This window comes from Drosophila teissieri, chromosome 3R (genome assembly GCF_016746235.2).
Source record: "Drosophila teissieri strain GT53w chromosome 3R, Prin_Dtei_1.1, whole genome shotgun sequence".
Lineage (NCBI taxonomy): Eukaryota > Metazoa > Arthropoda > Insecta > Diptera > Drosophilidae > Drosophila > Drosophila teissieri.
Genome location: NC_053032.1, coordinates 12,979,973 through 12,993,364, shown reverse-complemented (window position 1 = coordinate 12,993,364; position 13,392 = coordinate 12,979,973). Strand labels below are relative to the sequence as shown.

Sequence of the window (13,392 nt, the reverse complement as noted above, 5' to 3'; positions counted from 1 at the left end):
TTCAGGTAGGACATGGCCAAAAACGCTCTCGGTGCAGTTTTACCTGCAAACTATTCTGGGAACTGCTAAAACCTATTTGTATTCATGTGAAAGTATTCGAAATAAACTAGAAATGAATAAAGTGATTAAAATGAATGCTTTTAAATTACATGTTTGAAACGATCGCCAAGCCTTCGCCTAGTGCAAATGGTTCTATATTGAGGGAAATATTCTTCAGATCAGTTATGTTTTGGTTTTTAATCCCAAATGCTACTATGATTAATTCGTTTCACTCACTTTTCCATGAAGTGTTAATAGTTGGCACTTTCACAATTCGATCGATCCTCCTGCCACCCGCACTATTTGCATATATATACACATATAAGCCCATAAACATATATACCCGATTCCAAAGCGTCCCCAAAAGTTCTCTCCGTTCTCTTAAAGCTCCACTACATGATCACTAAATGCGGCAGAGGAATCGACTGCGACTGCGAGTGTGGCAGAGCAGCTTATAAATACCAGATGCTCGACGTTCTTGGGCAGTTAGTTTTGAACTGCGACTTGAAGCGGCCACATCGTCGGAGCAAGCAACCTATAACCACTTTCGTGAGTGCCACTAGTGCCTGTTTTTGCGATTAGCTACTGCAGCCAAAGGAGCCAGAGACATTTGATAATTGAGTGTGTGCCAATTTTTGTAAAACAAGACAATTGACAATAATTACACGTGAGTGACAGGCAGCATATGTCGTCTGTCCGTATATTCACAATTAATGCGTGAAGACAGTGGAAAATTTTCTTCTTCGACCGTCGCTCTCACTCCCAAAATCAGTCACCTACATACGCGAGTGCAGCGCTGCGTGGAAAACCTGTATTTCTTCGGTTTCCCAGCTGTTTTTCCATCCATCGCAGTGAAATTTCTCAAATCCAACCAGCCATTCAGCCAGCTTCGGCCATTCCCTTGATTACAGCAACTTTCAGCTTGTCTCGTTCATTTACTTAGCTCCCAAACCGAGGCTCCAGATTAAGATTGTGATAGCAAACATGCTACGGCTGTGGGCCTGCCTGCTCCTCCTGGGATCAATCCAGATCCAGGCGGTTCCATTCTACGGCGAGTAAGTATTAAGCCGACCATTATTCCCATTATTTCGTGCTGTGTAGCGTTCGTTTCATGCACATTTCACGTAGTTTGAGTGGTTTGCGTTGCGGGCTTAATGGTTAACATACATCGACATCTTCTGATAAGGCATGAACTAAATGTTTGATGTTATCGGAACACAATTGAGATGCCAGGAATGCCTGGGACCCACAAAATAAAACTATTGGAGCCCACCAAAATCGAAATGCTCGTATAATTTAACATACACAATTTCATAGAATCATTGGTACAAAATTTTACCTAACAAGCGGATCCGAAATATTTGAAAACCCTTTTCGGAACCATCTCAAAAAACACTTCGAAACAGATACAAGATCAAACTGAATTCATTAAATCTGACTAACTAGATCTCTAAATTGAACCGTTTGATACCATCAATAATAATGTTCATAACAATATTAATGTAAGACACGAGTTTAATTCCAAGTACTTTGTGTAAACTTATGACCATTGCTGATATTTTAAAACGACCTTTTCAAAAAATTGTTGAAGACCAATTGGTAAAGGTTCCAAGCTAATTGCGAACAATAATCGTTTATATTAAGTGCTTAAGTCCCATAGAACTACCCCCAGTAGATTTTACCCAAGCGCCCGGCCTTTTGAACCTGTCCCAATAAATAAAATGTTGAATTCCAGTTCAAGTTCTGATGAGGTTGCCGAATTCGATGACTCTTCGGGTTCCTCACACGAGTCCTCGGATAAGTCCAGGTGAACTATAAGTAAACTGTTGAGTCCCCTCATTCCCCAGTAGACTTGCTCATTCACAACTACTTACCAAAGCAAACATACAGACGAGGCTTACATGTGAAACAACTTCGAAATGCTTAAACAGTTTTAATTTTTTTTACTCACGGGTTCCGCCGGAGGGCCCAGTGACACCACATAAAAGTTGGCTAATACCGGGTTCAGTGCTTTTTATGACATTTTAAAGCCCACCGAGCACCGAACACCGAGCCCTGTTTGTTCTTGGAGAAATTTTTCGCCCGCTAAACGAAACTGCAAATAAAGTTGACCGAAATGTTTATGGTAGCGAAGGCGCTGAAAGAGCGAAAAGTTCCCCCAGAAAGAAAGTCCAAAGCCCGGCGAGTATTGACCTCAATTGATAAACCTTAAGCTGAAACTGTTGAGTCGCAGAGATTGTCTGCCAATAAATCCGCATCGAGCCGAGTTGGTTCTTTGCCGCAATTGGGAATGTACAAAGGCCAAGATTTTAGTCTTCCATTTGGCTTATTTATTTTTTTCTTTTTGCGAAAGATACTGCATCGCAAGAGAACAATGTGCAACCAAAGTGGGGCAACACCGCGGGACTTGGGCAACCAACAGCACAACATCCACATCTTCATCCTCCGATCTCCGATCTCCGCCGGTCGCTCCACACTTGGCTGACTTTGCCACCTTTGGGGTTCAAGCCGCCGCAGGGCTGGCTCATCTTTGACACACAAATCTCGAACGGTTTTGGCCCTGAAAGCAATTGACATTTGACACGGCATGAAGTGGCATAGTGTGGGAAGGGGTAATGCGCCGGCTAAAGAATGCCCCCGCCAACTCTATAATCTGCCCTCGAATTGGGTCACCCACAATTTGGTTTGTTGTTCGTATTTCCCCCTTTAACGCTCTCCGAATGTTTTTTATTCTGCCTGCCACGGCTGCGCTTTAATTAAATCAGGCAGCCATTTGGTTGGATCCATCTCTGCCCTCGACGTAAACATTTCCCTGGAAATTTCTGTGGCCAATGACTTTCGCTCTGGCTTCAACCGGACAGAATTTAGTTTGTTTGCAAATTGTATTCGATGCACGGATTGGATATGCATTCTACAGATATTCAGCGTGGGCTAGAATAGCTTACAAAACGAATACTTCAAATATTCATCAATCTTTCACAAATTACCAAGTCATTGACTTACTGCTAAATGGATATATTTGAAATCTCATCTTTCTCATAAAATGTGATAAGATTATATATTCCTAGGTTTAAAAATGCACTGGTTCCATTGTTAGAATTTTTTTTATTAATTCAAATTTGTTCATGAATGTTCATGAATGCATTTCTAAAAATTCCTTTCATTGAATAATCAACGTACAATAGTTTATATAATGGAAAACAAAAAAGTTTTTGACTTACTTTCAAGTTATTGAAAATTGTCATGATAACTTTGTAACGTATTTTATTAATGCGAATAATTTAAGCATTATTTTTTATTGAATATTATGGTGATTGATGGACACACAATTGATTCAAGCTGAGTGCAATTTCGCTGTAGCAATATAACGAGTACACAAGTGATTTCCCGTGAATCTGACTGGTAGGAGTAGAAAAAAGGAACATAATCATCTGGCACCTGGCCAAGCCTCTATAATGTCGGCTTAAATCGTCTGTATCACTACCAAAGCCGCTCTGAGCCCTGCCGATCACGTCCCGCCTGGATGAGTCATCTTGGGCAGAGGCAGAACTCCGACCAGAAGTGAATCGGATACACAGAAGTACCTCAAAGTCAGCAACCCAACAAATTGTTACGTTTCGCCTTTTCGGGCATTATTGTTTTATTATTTATTACCAACTAGTTTCGTTTTTTTTTGTTTTTTTTTTGTTTTTCATTTAGCTCTTATTATGAGCTTTTTTTAATTAGCTCCCGCGAAGCGAATTTTAATGAGCCGCAGCGGAGAAAAAAATGATTTGAAGTTGGCTAACGCGTATGTCTTCATAGAAAGTGTCTGGATCAGTTTCTAGATTTCGAATGCATTGGGAGACGCAGAAAAACCGAAATCCGTTGACATAAATCTCAGTTGATGGATGACAAGTGCAGGAACATTCCTCAAGTTTTGTTCGCCTTTTTCAGCGATTGTTTCGGCACTTAAAAAGTTATTTTCATTTGATTCTAAATAGGAGTTCCACTGAGAGGGGCGCTTAGTATGCGGCGCAGGTAAATGCTGCGCAAAAAACCTAAACAATGAGCACGATCAGCATATATACTACATACAGATACATGTATTTAGTTTTCTGGGGGTAGAGTTGAGCTTCTTTTTATGCGAGGGAACAATGAAGGCATATGAATTATTGGGTCCCGGTTCCGTTTCGATTCGTTCCGCTCGCCATTGGAATTTGCATGAAGGGAACTCACACACCGGCACACAGTAGCCAGCATTTACTGTATACACTAACCACACAACTCTACACCACCCTACACCACCCACCACCCATCACCCACCATGCCCACCGATCTGCAGCTTTATGCCACACTTAACCCACCCATTGCCGGCGCATCGCAACCTGTTCGCGCCCCTGCCCTTCGCACCACTCGCACCGCTCGAGCCCCACGATCCACTGCATGCCCAGGCCTCGCAGCGGATGGCGAGCGTCTGGAACGGACCCGCCCCGCTGGCCCCGCAGCTCCACTCATCTCACCTGTTGCCCCTATTCAGCAGCGGATTCGACACCGAGTTCGTGCCCCTGGAGCACCAGCAGCAGCACCAGCAGCAGCCGCAGGGTCGCCAGGAGACGGCGGCCACCGTTCCCGCTCAAACTCCCAGCGGTGTGGAGCAGAAGCCATTCAGTAAGTGCTCCAATCCCTATTCTATACGTTATATACTCACTTATACCTAGAAATAGGTTTGAAATAAATTGAAATAGAAGTGCGAAACTCTTCTAATTATTTCTGTTGCAATTATTTCCTACTCCAATTCAAATCAATCTGGAAATAAATCTGAAAGTAATTCTGAAATTAGATCTGAAATTAAATCTGAGCTTAAATCTAAAATTGAATCTAAGACGCGACTTATTCCACAAGCCATAAACTTCTGTGCACTTGATCAACAATCAATTGCCTAATTATAGTGATTGAACAATGCCATCAAAATTGCACTTGCTAAATTAGTACTTTAGAGAATATTATGTGCGAGCATAAGCTCAGCGTAATTAAAATTGTTACTAAAATATATTCCAAATGTGTGAGGAAATAGCAATACCTTAGCTTGAAGCACAGCAATAATTTTCAAGTGTGGTTTTAATTACGTTTCCTTATGCGCAGATGTGGACACCATCACCACGGATGTGAATGCACCAAATCCGGCCATCTTCTTCCAGCAGTCGTTCCCCTTCTTTGGCAATGAGTTCTTCAACTCGTTCGGAGGCTTCGGCTTTGGAGCTGCCCAGGAGCCCTGGTGGAAGGGGTAAGTGGCATCGATCAAGGGCACTTGATTGGGGCTTGACTGCTGAAAAGTCCCCCCAGTCCCCCAGTTATGGTCAGTAATTTGGCGTCTTTCCTAATCGCCGCACTCGAGTGATTCTGCGTCCAACTTCGCTGTTCTTGGCATTTGGCAATTAAGAGAGCACAATGTCAAGTTCATACGGCCCATTAAGTATATGATTGTATATACGGGGTATGGTGTCTTCCATAGTAATCTGTAATTGTGTAAACTTGGATGTGTTATCGCCATTATAGAGGCGATCGAGCATATCAATTAAGTAGTAAATACCTACTTAAATAATTTTCCATCCAAGATTACCCGCAGCTGAGGCTGCCTAATACTTTTCCAGGGATCGATTGCTGCTGCGATTAATTGCCCAGCCAGATGGGCACTGTTCGAGTATGTATATAGGGAAAAGTGAATGAATATATAGAGATATAGTGATGTAGTGATGTAGTGACTATATTGGATAAGTGCACAACTACACGGTTTCTACAGCCGAGCTTGCACTTTTATAAATTGTGAAATCCACTTGTCGTCTTTTTGCAGTGTGCGATGAACTCGTTGCTGCGGACATAGTGAAATGAAAGTCACAGATGTGGCAAATTGAAAAATTAGCTGCATTACAAACTACATATGTATATTGTACATATATACATATGCGATATGCGACTGTGTATCTATGGTTCAGTGAGAAATTTCTAAAATCTACGCACACAATGAGTTCGCATTCAGAAACCAAAATGCGAGGAGTCTCATCACTGCCATAATTGAATTGATGGACTGGCAAAGCTGTTGAGCCAACACACGAACGCTTTTACATAAAAGTCAGTTTGTATAGTATAACTATGCTTTCTATGCCGACTCATTGTGCAAATCCATTGGGCAAACACTCGGTTAGCGAGTGCTGATCAACCAGCTAAGTTGGATTGGATTCGGAGTTGTGGGCATATAGCAATTTAGGGTTGAATCAGAATTTTACTGTATTATACTGTAGGCTGTACGATATAGTGCATTGACATTTCGATTTGCACGTCTGATATATGAGCAACTCATTAGCGGGGAACTTGTAGGTTTGGCTAGAACGAGTATAAAGGAATTTGTAGAACACCTAACAGGAGAATGATCGTGGCTTAAATGTAGCAAATGATTATTAGTAAGTGTTAACAAGTTATAAGCACCATATGTATTCAAAGACCTGATCCCATTTACTTCGCCGATCGATTACTTCATCACATATTAGTTAACCAACAACCAATGTTTCGCTCCATTCAGCCCCAATGTGTGCACCGAAAAGGAGGAAGACGAGACCGTGGCCACCGAAACGGAGGCTGAAGAAACCGTGGACACCTTTGGCCAGGAACGTGATGGCGTTACCAACGTGGTGCGATCCCCACTCTTTGGCCAGTTCCAATTCAGCGTGAACTCCTGCGCGGAGAAGCCCAACAAGCACGTCTGCACCAAGATGTAAGCAGATTACACTAGGATTACCCAATACCCACTAGGATTACCCAATTGATTGAATACTTTATCCCCTGCAGCGTGAATCAAAATGGCAAGAAGAAAACGCTGACGATGACCCGCCAGTGCTGCTATGGCTATGGACGCCCCAGAAACGCCGACTTCACGACGCCCTGCGAGAAGATCGACATCAAGGACGTGGAGGCCACGGCCAGTGACATGGGTGCCAAGCAGTTCCTGGAGAGCGCTCGCACTGCCGGCGAGCTGGCCGATATGCTCGGCGCAGGCAGTGGCAAGAAGGTGACCCTCTTCGTGCCCAACGACGCCGCCTTCACGGAGTACCGTGGTCACCATCAGCAGGAGAATGTGAGCATGCCTCTGGTTACTAAAAGTAAGCTAAATAAAAGGGAATTCTTTACAAACAACAGAATGTTGAGGATGCCAAGGCCGAGGCTTCCAAGCCATCCATCTACAAGCTGCACGCTGTGCTCGGCGAGGTTCAGCTGGAGGACGTGCCCAATGAGAAGCTTCTGCAGACGGAGCTGCCTGACCAGAAGATCCGCATCAACAGCTACCAGCTGCCTGCGGCCTTGGGCTTGGAACCCTACCGCTTTGCCGCCAACTGTGTGCCCATCGAGAAGCACGACAAGCTCTCGGAGCAGGCCCTGGTCCACACTCTGGGTGGAGTACTGAAGCCGCTGACCAAGAACCTAATGGACATCATCAGGGAGCGTGCGGATATGTCCATCATGCGCACTGTTCTGGAGAAGACCAACCTGAGCGCCATGCTGGAGGATGACAAGCCGGTGACCATCTTTGTGCCCACCGACGCCGCCTTCGACAAGCTGGAACCTCATCTGCGCCGTGCCCTCAAGGAGGGTCGTGGTTGTGCCTCTAGTGAGTTGGCCTGGAAACTAACCCACAACCAGTTGACTAACCCAAAATGATTCCCATTTATCCCGCAGACATCCTGAAGAACCACTTGCTGGACCTCACCTTCTGCTCGCTGGCCACTGTTCCCGGCGCCAAGACGACCGCCTACAATCTGCTGGGAGAACCCCTGCTCCTCAACCGCACCCAACGCGCTGCGAATCAGACTGGGCCGAATCCCATCTCCATCAATAACTTGGCAAAAATCATTGACGCTGATATCATGGGCACCAATGGAGTCCTGCACGTGATCGACACCATCCTGCCCACCGAGTCGGCTCTGCCCATGACCTCGCTGATGTCGCAAAAGAACCTGACCATCTTCCAGCGATTGCTGGAGGCCTCTGGCTACGATGATCAGTTCGACGATCTGGACAACGTGACCATCTTTGCGCCAACTGACAAGGCTCTGCAGAACACGGAATGGGCTCGCATGCTCAAGGAACAGCCGGAGCTGCTGAATCACAACTTGGATCTGCTGGAGTTCCTTAACTACCATGTGGTCAAGCCCATGATCAAGACTTGTGACCTGTCGGAGAAATCCCTGCCCACGGTTGCTGGGTCCCCTGTGCGTCTGAATCTCTACTCCACACATGCCCTCTTCTCGGACGTGATGAACCGGGCAACGGTCAACTGCGCCCGCCTGGTGCACTTCGATGACGAGAGCTGCGGATCCGTCCTCCACCAGGTGGATCGTGCCTTGGCGCCACCCAAGAATGTGAGTTGCTAGTGCTTTTCATGGAATATATTGCTTATATTTTCTTTGTAAATTTTCAACAGAACATGCTTAAGCTGCTGGAGGCTAATCCCAACTACAGCAAGTTCCTGGAGCTGGTTCGCAAGGCTAATCTCACCCAGCTGCTGTCCAACGACTCGAGGAGTCTCACCCTGCTGGTGCCCAAGAACGATGTCTTCGAGGAGCTGAACGAGTCCGGCGAGGGCTCGAAGCCCACCGATCCCCTGGCCTTGGTCAAGACCCATATCGTTGAGGATGTTGTCTGCTGTGCCGGCATCATCCCAACCAACTGGCCATTTGTCCGCTCCATTGAGTCCATCTCTGGCCAGCATCTGCGCATCACCCGCGATCGCCGTCCCAAGATCGAGAACGCCGGCGTCACCAAGTGCGACGTGGTGGCCACCAATGGCATTCTCCACGAGATCAACGACATCATCGTGCCACGCCCACAGCGCCAGCAGCAGCGACCCCAGCTGATCCCGCCCGGAGCTGGCTATCAGCCCCAGGGCGACTTCGATGTCTTCTTCTGAGCGCTGCTCGTCCCCATCTCATGCATATTGATATATAAAGCAGATATTTATACTTACTCTTACGATTTGTCAATTGATTGGAAGCCACACAAAGCTCAGAATCTTCGCTGATAAATAAAATAAATAGTATTAAAACAAACATGAACTGAGTTAAGTTTATTGTTTACATGTGAGCTATCAAAAGGTATTATCTTTTGCAGTTGCTGTAAACCTTTACTGGAAATGGGTTTTCTCTTTAAAACTGCTGGTTGGTATATAATATCATAATTTTTCAGAGAGCTACATTAATAATGCGACATATATACATACGTATGTATGCATAAGGAACTAAGAGCGGGCATTCTCTTCCCAGCTTTTCACGAAGAGAAGCTTGCTAAGGGAGGCAAATCTATTTCGAATATCACACATATAAAGTGAAAAATAACTTTTACCCCCACAGTTCTTATCTGTAGCTGAGAACCCGGACCTCGGATCATATAAAAGTGCACTTTTCTAGGCGTTCCTCCATTCGAGCTTGTTAATTGAACAGAATAGGATGTCGGGATCGCTGCCAGCCACGTTTGTCAAGGGTTTCCACGATGAGGAGCAGGTGCGTCGAATGGAGTACCGCCAGCTGGGATCCACGGGCCTGCGTGTATCCAAGCTAGCCCTGGGTGGTGCCACCCTCTCCAAGCTCTTCTCCGATGACTTTGATCGCGAGGAGGGCATCCGCACGGTGCAGGAGGCCATTAGATCCGGCATCAACTACATAGACACCGCTCCCTTCTATGGCCAAGGCAAGTCGGAGGAGCTGCTCGGCCAGGCGCTAAAGGATGTGCCCCGGGAGGCCTATTATATAGCCACTAAGGTGGCACGCTACGAGTTGGATCCCAAGAAGATGTTCGACTACACGGCTGCCAAAGCTCGGGAGAGTGTGAAGCGGAGTCTGGAGCTGCTCCAGCTGGACAGGGTGGACGTACTACAGGTGGGTTTGGTAGATTCGTCTAGGAACTGACGAACTAATGAGACCGTAATATGACAGGTTCATGACGTGGACGCGGCACCCAGTCTGGACATGGTGCTGAACGAGACCATACCCGTCCTCGAAGAGTACGTCCAGGCGGGAAAGTCTCGATTCATCGGCATCACCGCCTACGATGTGGACGTGCTGAAGGAGTGCGCCGAGCGGGGCAAAGGGCGCATCCAGGTGGTGCTCAACTACGCCCGGTACACCCTGTTGGACAACACTCTGCTGCGCCACATGAAGGCCTTCCGGGAGCTGGGCGTGGGCGTTGTCTGTGCGGCCGCCCACTCGCTGGGACTCCTGAGCAACGCTGGACCCCAGTCCTGGCATCCCGGTAGTCCCGAACTCCTGGCAGTGGGCAAACGGGGAGCGGAAATCTGCCAGCAGAGGAACGTGGAGCTGGGAAAGCTGGCCATGTACTATACGATGCAACTGGATGGGGCGGCCACCTTCCTCATCGGCATCCCCAACCGAAAGCTGCTGCGGATCAACTTGGACGCAGTCGTCGGCGGACTCACTCCCCACGAACAGGAAGTGCTGCAGTATCTGCGCGAAAAGTAAGTTGGCCAACAACTGGTTGCGCTGAACTGGGAACTGGGCAAGTCGGATTTGGTGCTAGCAATTGCATCACGGGCACGAACTTGGCCTCGGCCTGGCCAAACTGGTTAATGGTCACTCGATCCAGTGCAGACTGCGCCAGTCCAATCTCCACTCCAATCGCCACAATTCACTGGTTTCCTTTTCTGTCTTCGTTTCAGCGTCTTTACCAAGTCCTACAGCTGGGGCTCCACTTTGTCCACGGTTAACATGTTCAAGTGAGCGACCACTTAAGATGGGCAATCGAACTTGAGCGCCAACAGCGGGAAAATCTTTGGAAATGCAGGAAGAACGGATTTTAAATAAACTTTAAATTATAATATTCACTGAAATAAAATGATATCTGTTACAAGAACAATAAGATCTTGCAGTTGGCTTAAGGGAAGCATTATGCAAATGTATTATTAAATTATTCCGAGATAAGACAAATTATTAGGGCGAGACACAGATCAGATCATTTCACATTACAAAATTCACGATAAGTGTTTGTTTTTCCAATTGTTGTAGATTTGTTTTTACAAACAAACAGCGGATTGATTTAGTTGATTAATATTTGTTGTGTTTGTGTTGAGAGAAGAAAGCTCTTTAAAGCTATTGCCGTTTGTTGCAAAACAGAATTCTTCTGGAAAATCTCTTTGTTGAAAACTGTTTTCCCTTAAAAGAAATGCAATCCCTCTTTTGTTTCAAACCGAGAAGAGAAAACTTTAAAAGGTTTGTTCAATCAATTTGAAACCGCTCCAATGCAGAACGTTCATCATGCGCACTCATTTCGACTCGCTCTTTGATAAGAGGCAATCTGTGATGTTCAGAATATAAGCTATAGATATGGAGTAAAGCAGCCAGTACTTCTCTGACTGCCGATCGAATTTCAACAGACGGCGCAATATATTTGGATTATCGAAAATGTCTCGAACTTTGCCGGCTACCTATGTGAAGGGATTCCACGACGAGGCGAAGGTGCGCCGCATGGAATATCGCAATCTCGGAAAGACCGGCCTGCAGATCTCGAAAGTCTCTTTCGGAGGCGGCGCCCTCTGCGCGAACTACGGGTAAGAGAAATCTGCACAAATTCAATTACTCTCGTACACAGAACGAAAATATTTTGGCTTTTACTGAAACCCAATTTTTAATACTTTATAGAAAGTTCTATAGTTTTGCTGAAGATACGAAATTTTATTTTAAAGTTCGTTGGCTGTAGTTATAATACAAATTGTAATTATCTTAAAAGCAAACAATTTGTAATATTTAATATTATTAGCAGTAATACACGTTTTATTAATATACAAATTACATTTATCTTTAATTTCACATATTCCCTTTTAGCTTCGATTTGGGGGAGGGTATTCAGACGGTGCACGAGGCCCTGAAATCAGGCATCAACTACATCGACACTGCTCCGTGGTACGGCCAGGGTCGCTCCGAGGAGGTCCTGGGACAGGCGCTGAAGGATGTGCCACGGGAGTCCTACTATATCGCCACGAAAGTGGCTCGCTATGAACTGGACTACGAGAACATGTTCGACTTCAGTGCCAAGAAGACGCGCGAGAGCGTGGAGAAGAGTTTGAAACTCCTGGGCCTGGACTACGTCGATGTCATCCAGATTCACGACATCGAGTTCGCCAAGGATCTGGACATTGTGATCAACGAGACACTGCCCACGCTGGAGCAGCTGGTCAAGGAGGGCAAGGCCAGGTTCATTGGAGTATCCGCCTACCCGATTTCCGTGCTCAAGGAGTTCCTGACCCGTACAGCTGGAAGACTCGATGTGAGTTCGCGGCATACACTGAAAACATTACATTTTACTATTATATCACCTGCCAGACGGTCCTCACCTATGCCAGGTACACTCTGGCCGATGAAACGCTCCTGGAGTACCTGGATTTCTTCAAGTCCCAGAACCTGGGTGTCATCTGTGCCGCGGCTCATGCCCTCGGACTGCTGACCAATGCCGGACCCCAGCCTTGGCATCCGGCCAGCGATGAGCAGAAGGCCATTGCCCGGAAGGCATCGGAGGTGTGCAAGGAACGCGGCGTGGAGCTGGGAAAGCTGGCCATGTACTACACGATGAGCGGACTGCCCGAGGTGAGCACCTTCCTCACGGGCATGCAGACGCGGGAGTTGCTGCGGATCAACCTGGACGCCTTCGAAGTGGGCCTCAGCGATAAGGAGCAGGAAGTGCTGCGGTACCTGAAACAAAAGTGAGTGTCCGACTCGGAAGTTGGCCAAAAGCGGCACAGCGAAAATTGTGCAACTCGGATACAATGTTACCATTACATCACATCCCACTTCCCTGCCTGCCATCGTGGGCAGGGGGTCCACTGCTCGGTTAGTTGTCCATACACGGCAGTGTGAGCGAGCGTGTGTGTGTGTGTGTGCATGATCATTGTCAATCTTGGCCATCGGTGCAGTAGGCACCAGACAACCTCTTCCCCAGTTCCCACTCCACACTCCCCGGCAATTACCGACCACTTCCCCAAGTGCGCGGTATCTGCGACTCCCGCCGACTGGAGGTTCAACTTGTGGGTCTCTCCACTGCGGCGTTTCGTGCTCCACAAGCATTATCCATACACATCAGCGATGCTTTTACTCCTTTTGCTTTGGCCAATTGCACTACCCTCTCTATGGAGGCATTATGTAAATTTGATATTTTCCTATTTTCAGTGTTTTGACCAAGCCTTTCGACTGGGAGGGCAACGAACTGCAGCTGTATTGGGCAGGCCTGAAGAAGAAATAAGGCGAAATGATCTTAAAATCGGAACGATAAATGTGTACTCTAAAGGGAAATGATTTGTGTTTTCTTCGGGTGACCTTT

At 46.5% G+C, this 13,392-nt stretch overlaps 3 protein-coding genes across 12 annotated transcripts; all 3 read left to right on the top strand.

Annotated features, from left to right (window-relative positions):
- Positions 1 to 461: 461 nt before the first annotated feature.
- On the top strand, positions 462 to 9,119 carry LOC122619352 (periostin). 10 transcript variants are annotated; one of them, XM_043796241.1, is made up of 10 exons: positions 462 to 588; positions 983 to 1,094; positions 1,775 to 1,846; positions 4,562 to 4,689; positions 5,164 to 5,305; positions 6,599 to 6,790; positions 6,865 to 7,150; positions 7,213 to 7,681; positions 7,750 to 8,432; positions 8,495 to 9,119. In XM_043796241.1, exons 2-10 carry the CDS (start codon positions 1,024 to 1,026, stop codon positions 8,978 to 8,980), a joined length of 2,529 nt encoding a protein of 842 aa, XP_043652176.1. In that variant the 5' UTR covers positions 462 to 588; positions 983 to 1,023; the 3' UTR covers positions 8,981 to 9,119. The 10 variants fall into 10 exon arrangements, with proteins under 10 accessions (XP_043652176.1, XP_043652174.1, XP_043652180.1 ...); XM_043796239.1 differs by having other exon boundaries at positions 4,559 to 4,689; XM_043796245.1 differs by having other exon boundaries at positions 4,364 to 4,689.
- A 364-nt stretch (positions 9,120 to 9,483) lies between these two features.
- LOC122620756 (L-galactose dehydrogenase) lies at positions 9,484 to 10,915 on the top strand. The gene is made up of 3 exons (XM_043798363.1): positions 9,484 to 9,944; positions 10,002 to 10,540; positions 10,742 to 10,915. Exons 1-3 carry the CDS (start codon positions 9,516 to 9,518, stop codon positions 10,800 to 10,802), a joined length of 1,029 nt encoding a protein of 342 aa, XP_043654298.1. The 5' UTR covers positions 9,484 to 9,515; the 3' UTR covers positions 10,803 to 10,915.
- A 509-nt stretch (positions 10,916 to 11,424) lies between these two features.
- On the top strand, positions 11,425 to 13,364 carry LOC122619740 (L-galactose dehydrogenase). The gene is made up of 4 exons (XM_043796844.1): positions 11,425 to 11,629; positions 11,904 to 12,345; positions 12,402 to 12,778; positions 13,242 to 13,364. The coding sequence occupies exons 1-4, from the start codon at positions 11,484 to 11,486 to the stop codon at positions 13,312 to 13,314; spliced, it is 1,038 nt and encodes a 345-aa protein (XP_043652779.1). The 5' UTR covers positions 11,425 to 11,483; the 3' UTR covers positions 13,315 to 13,364.
- Positions 13,365 to 13,392: the final 28 nt, after the last annotated feature.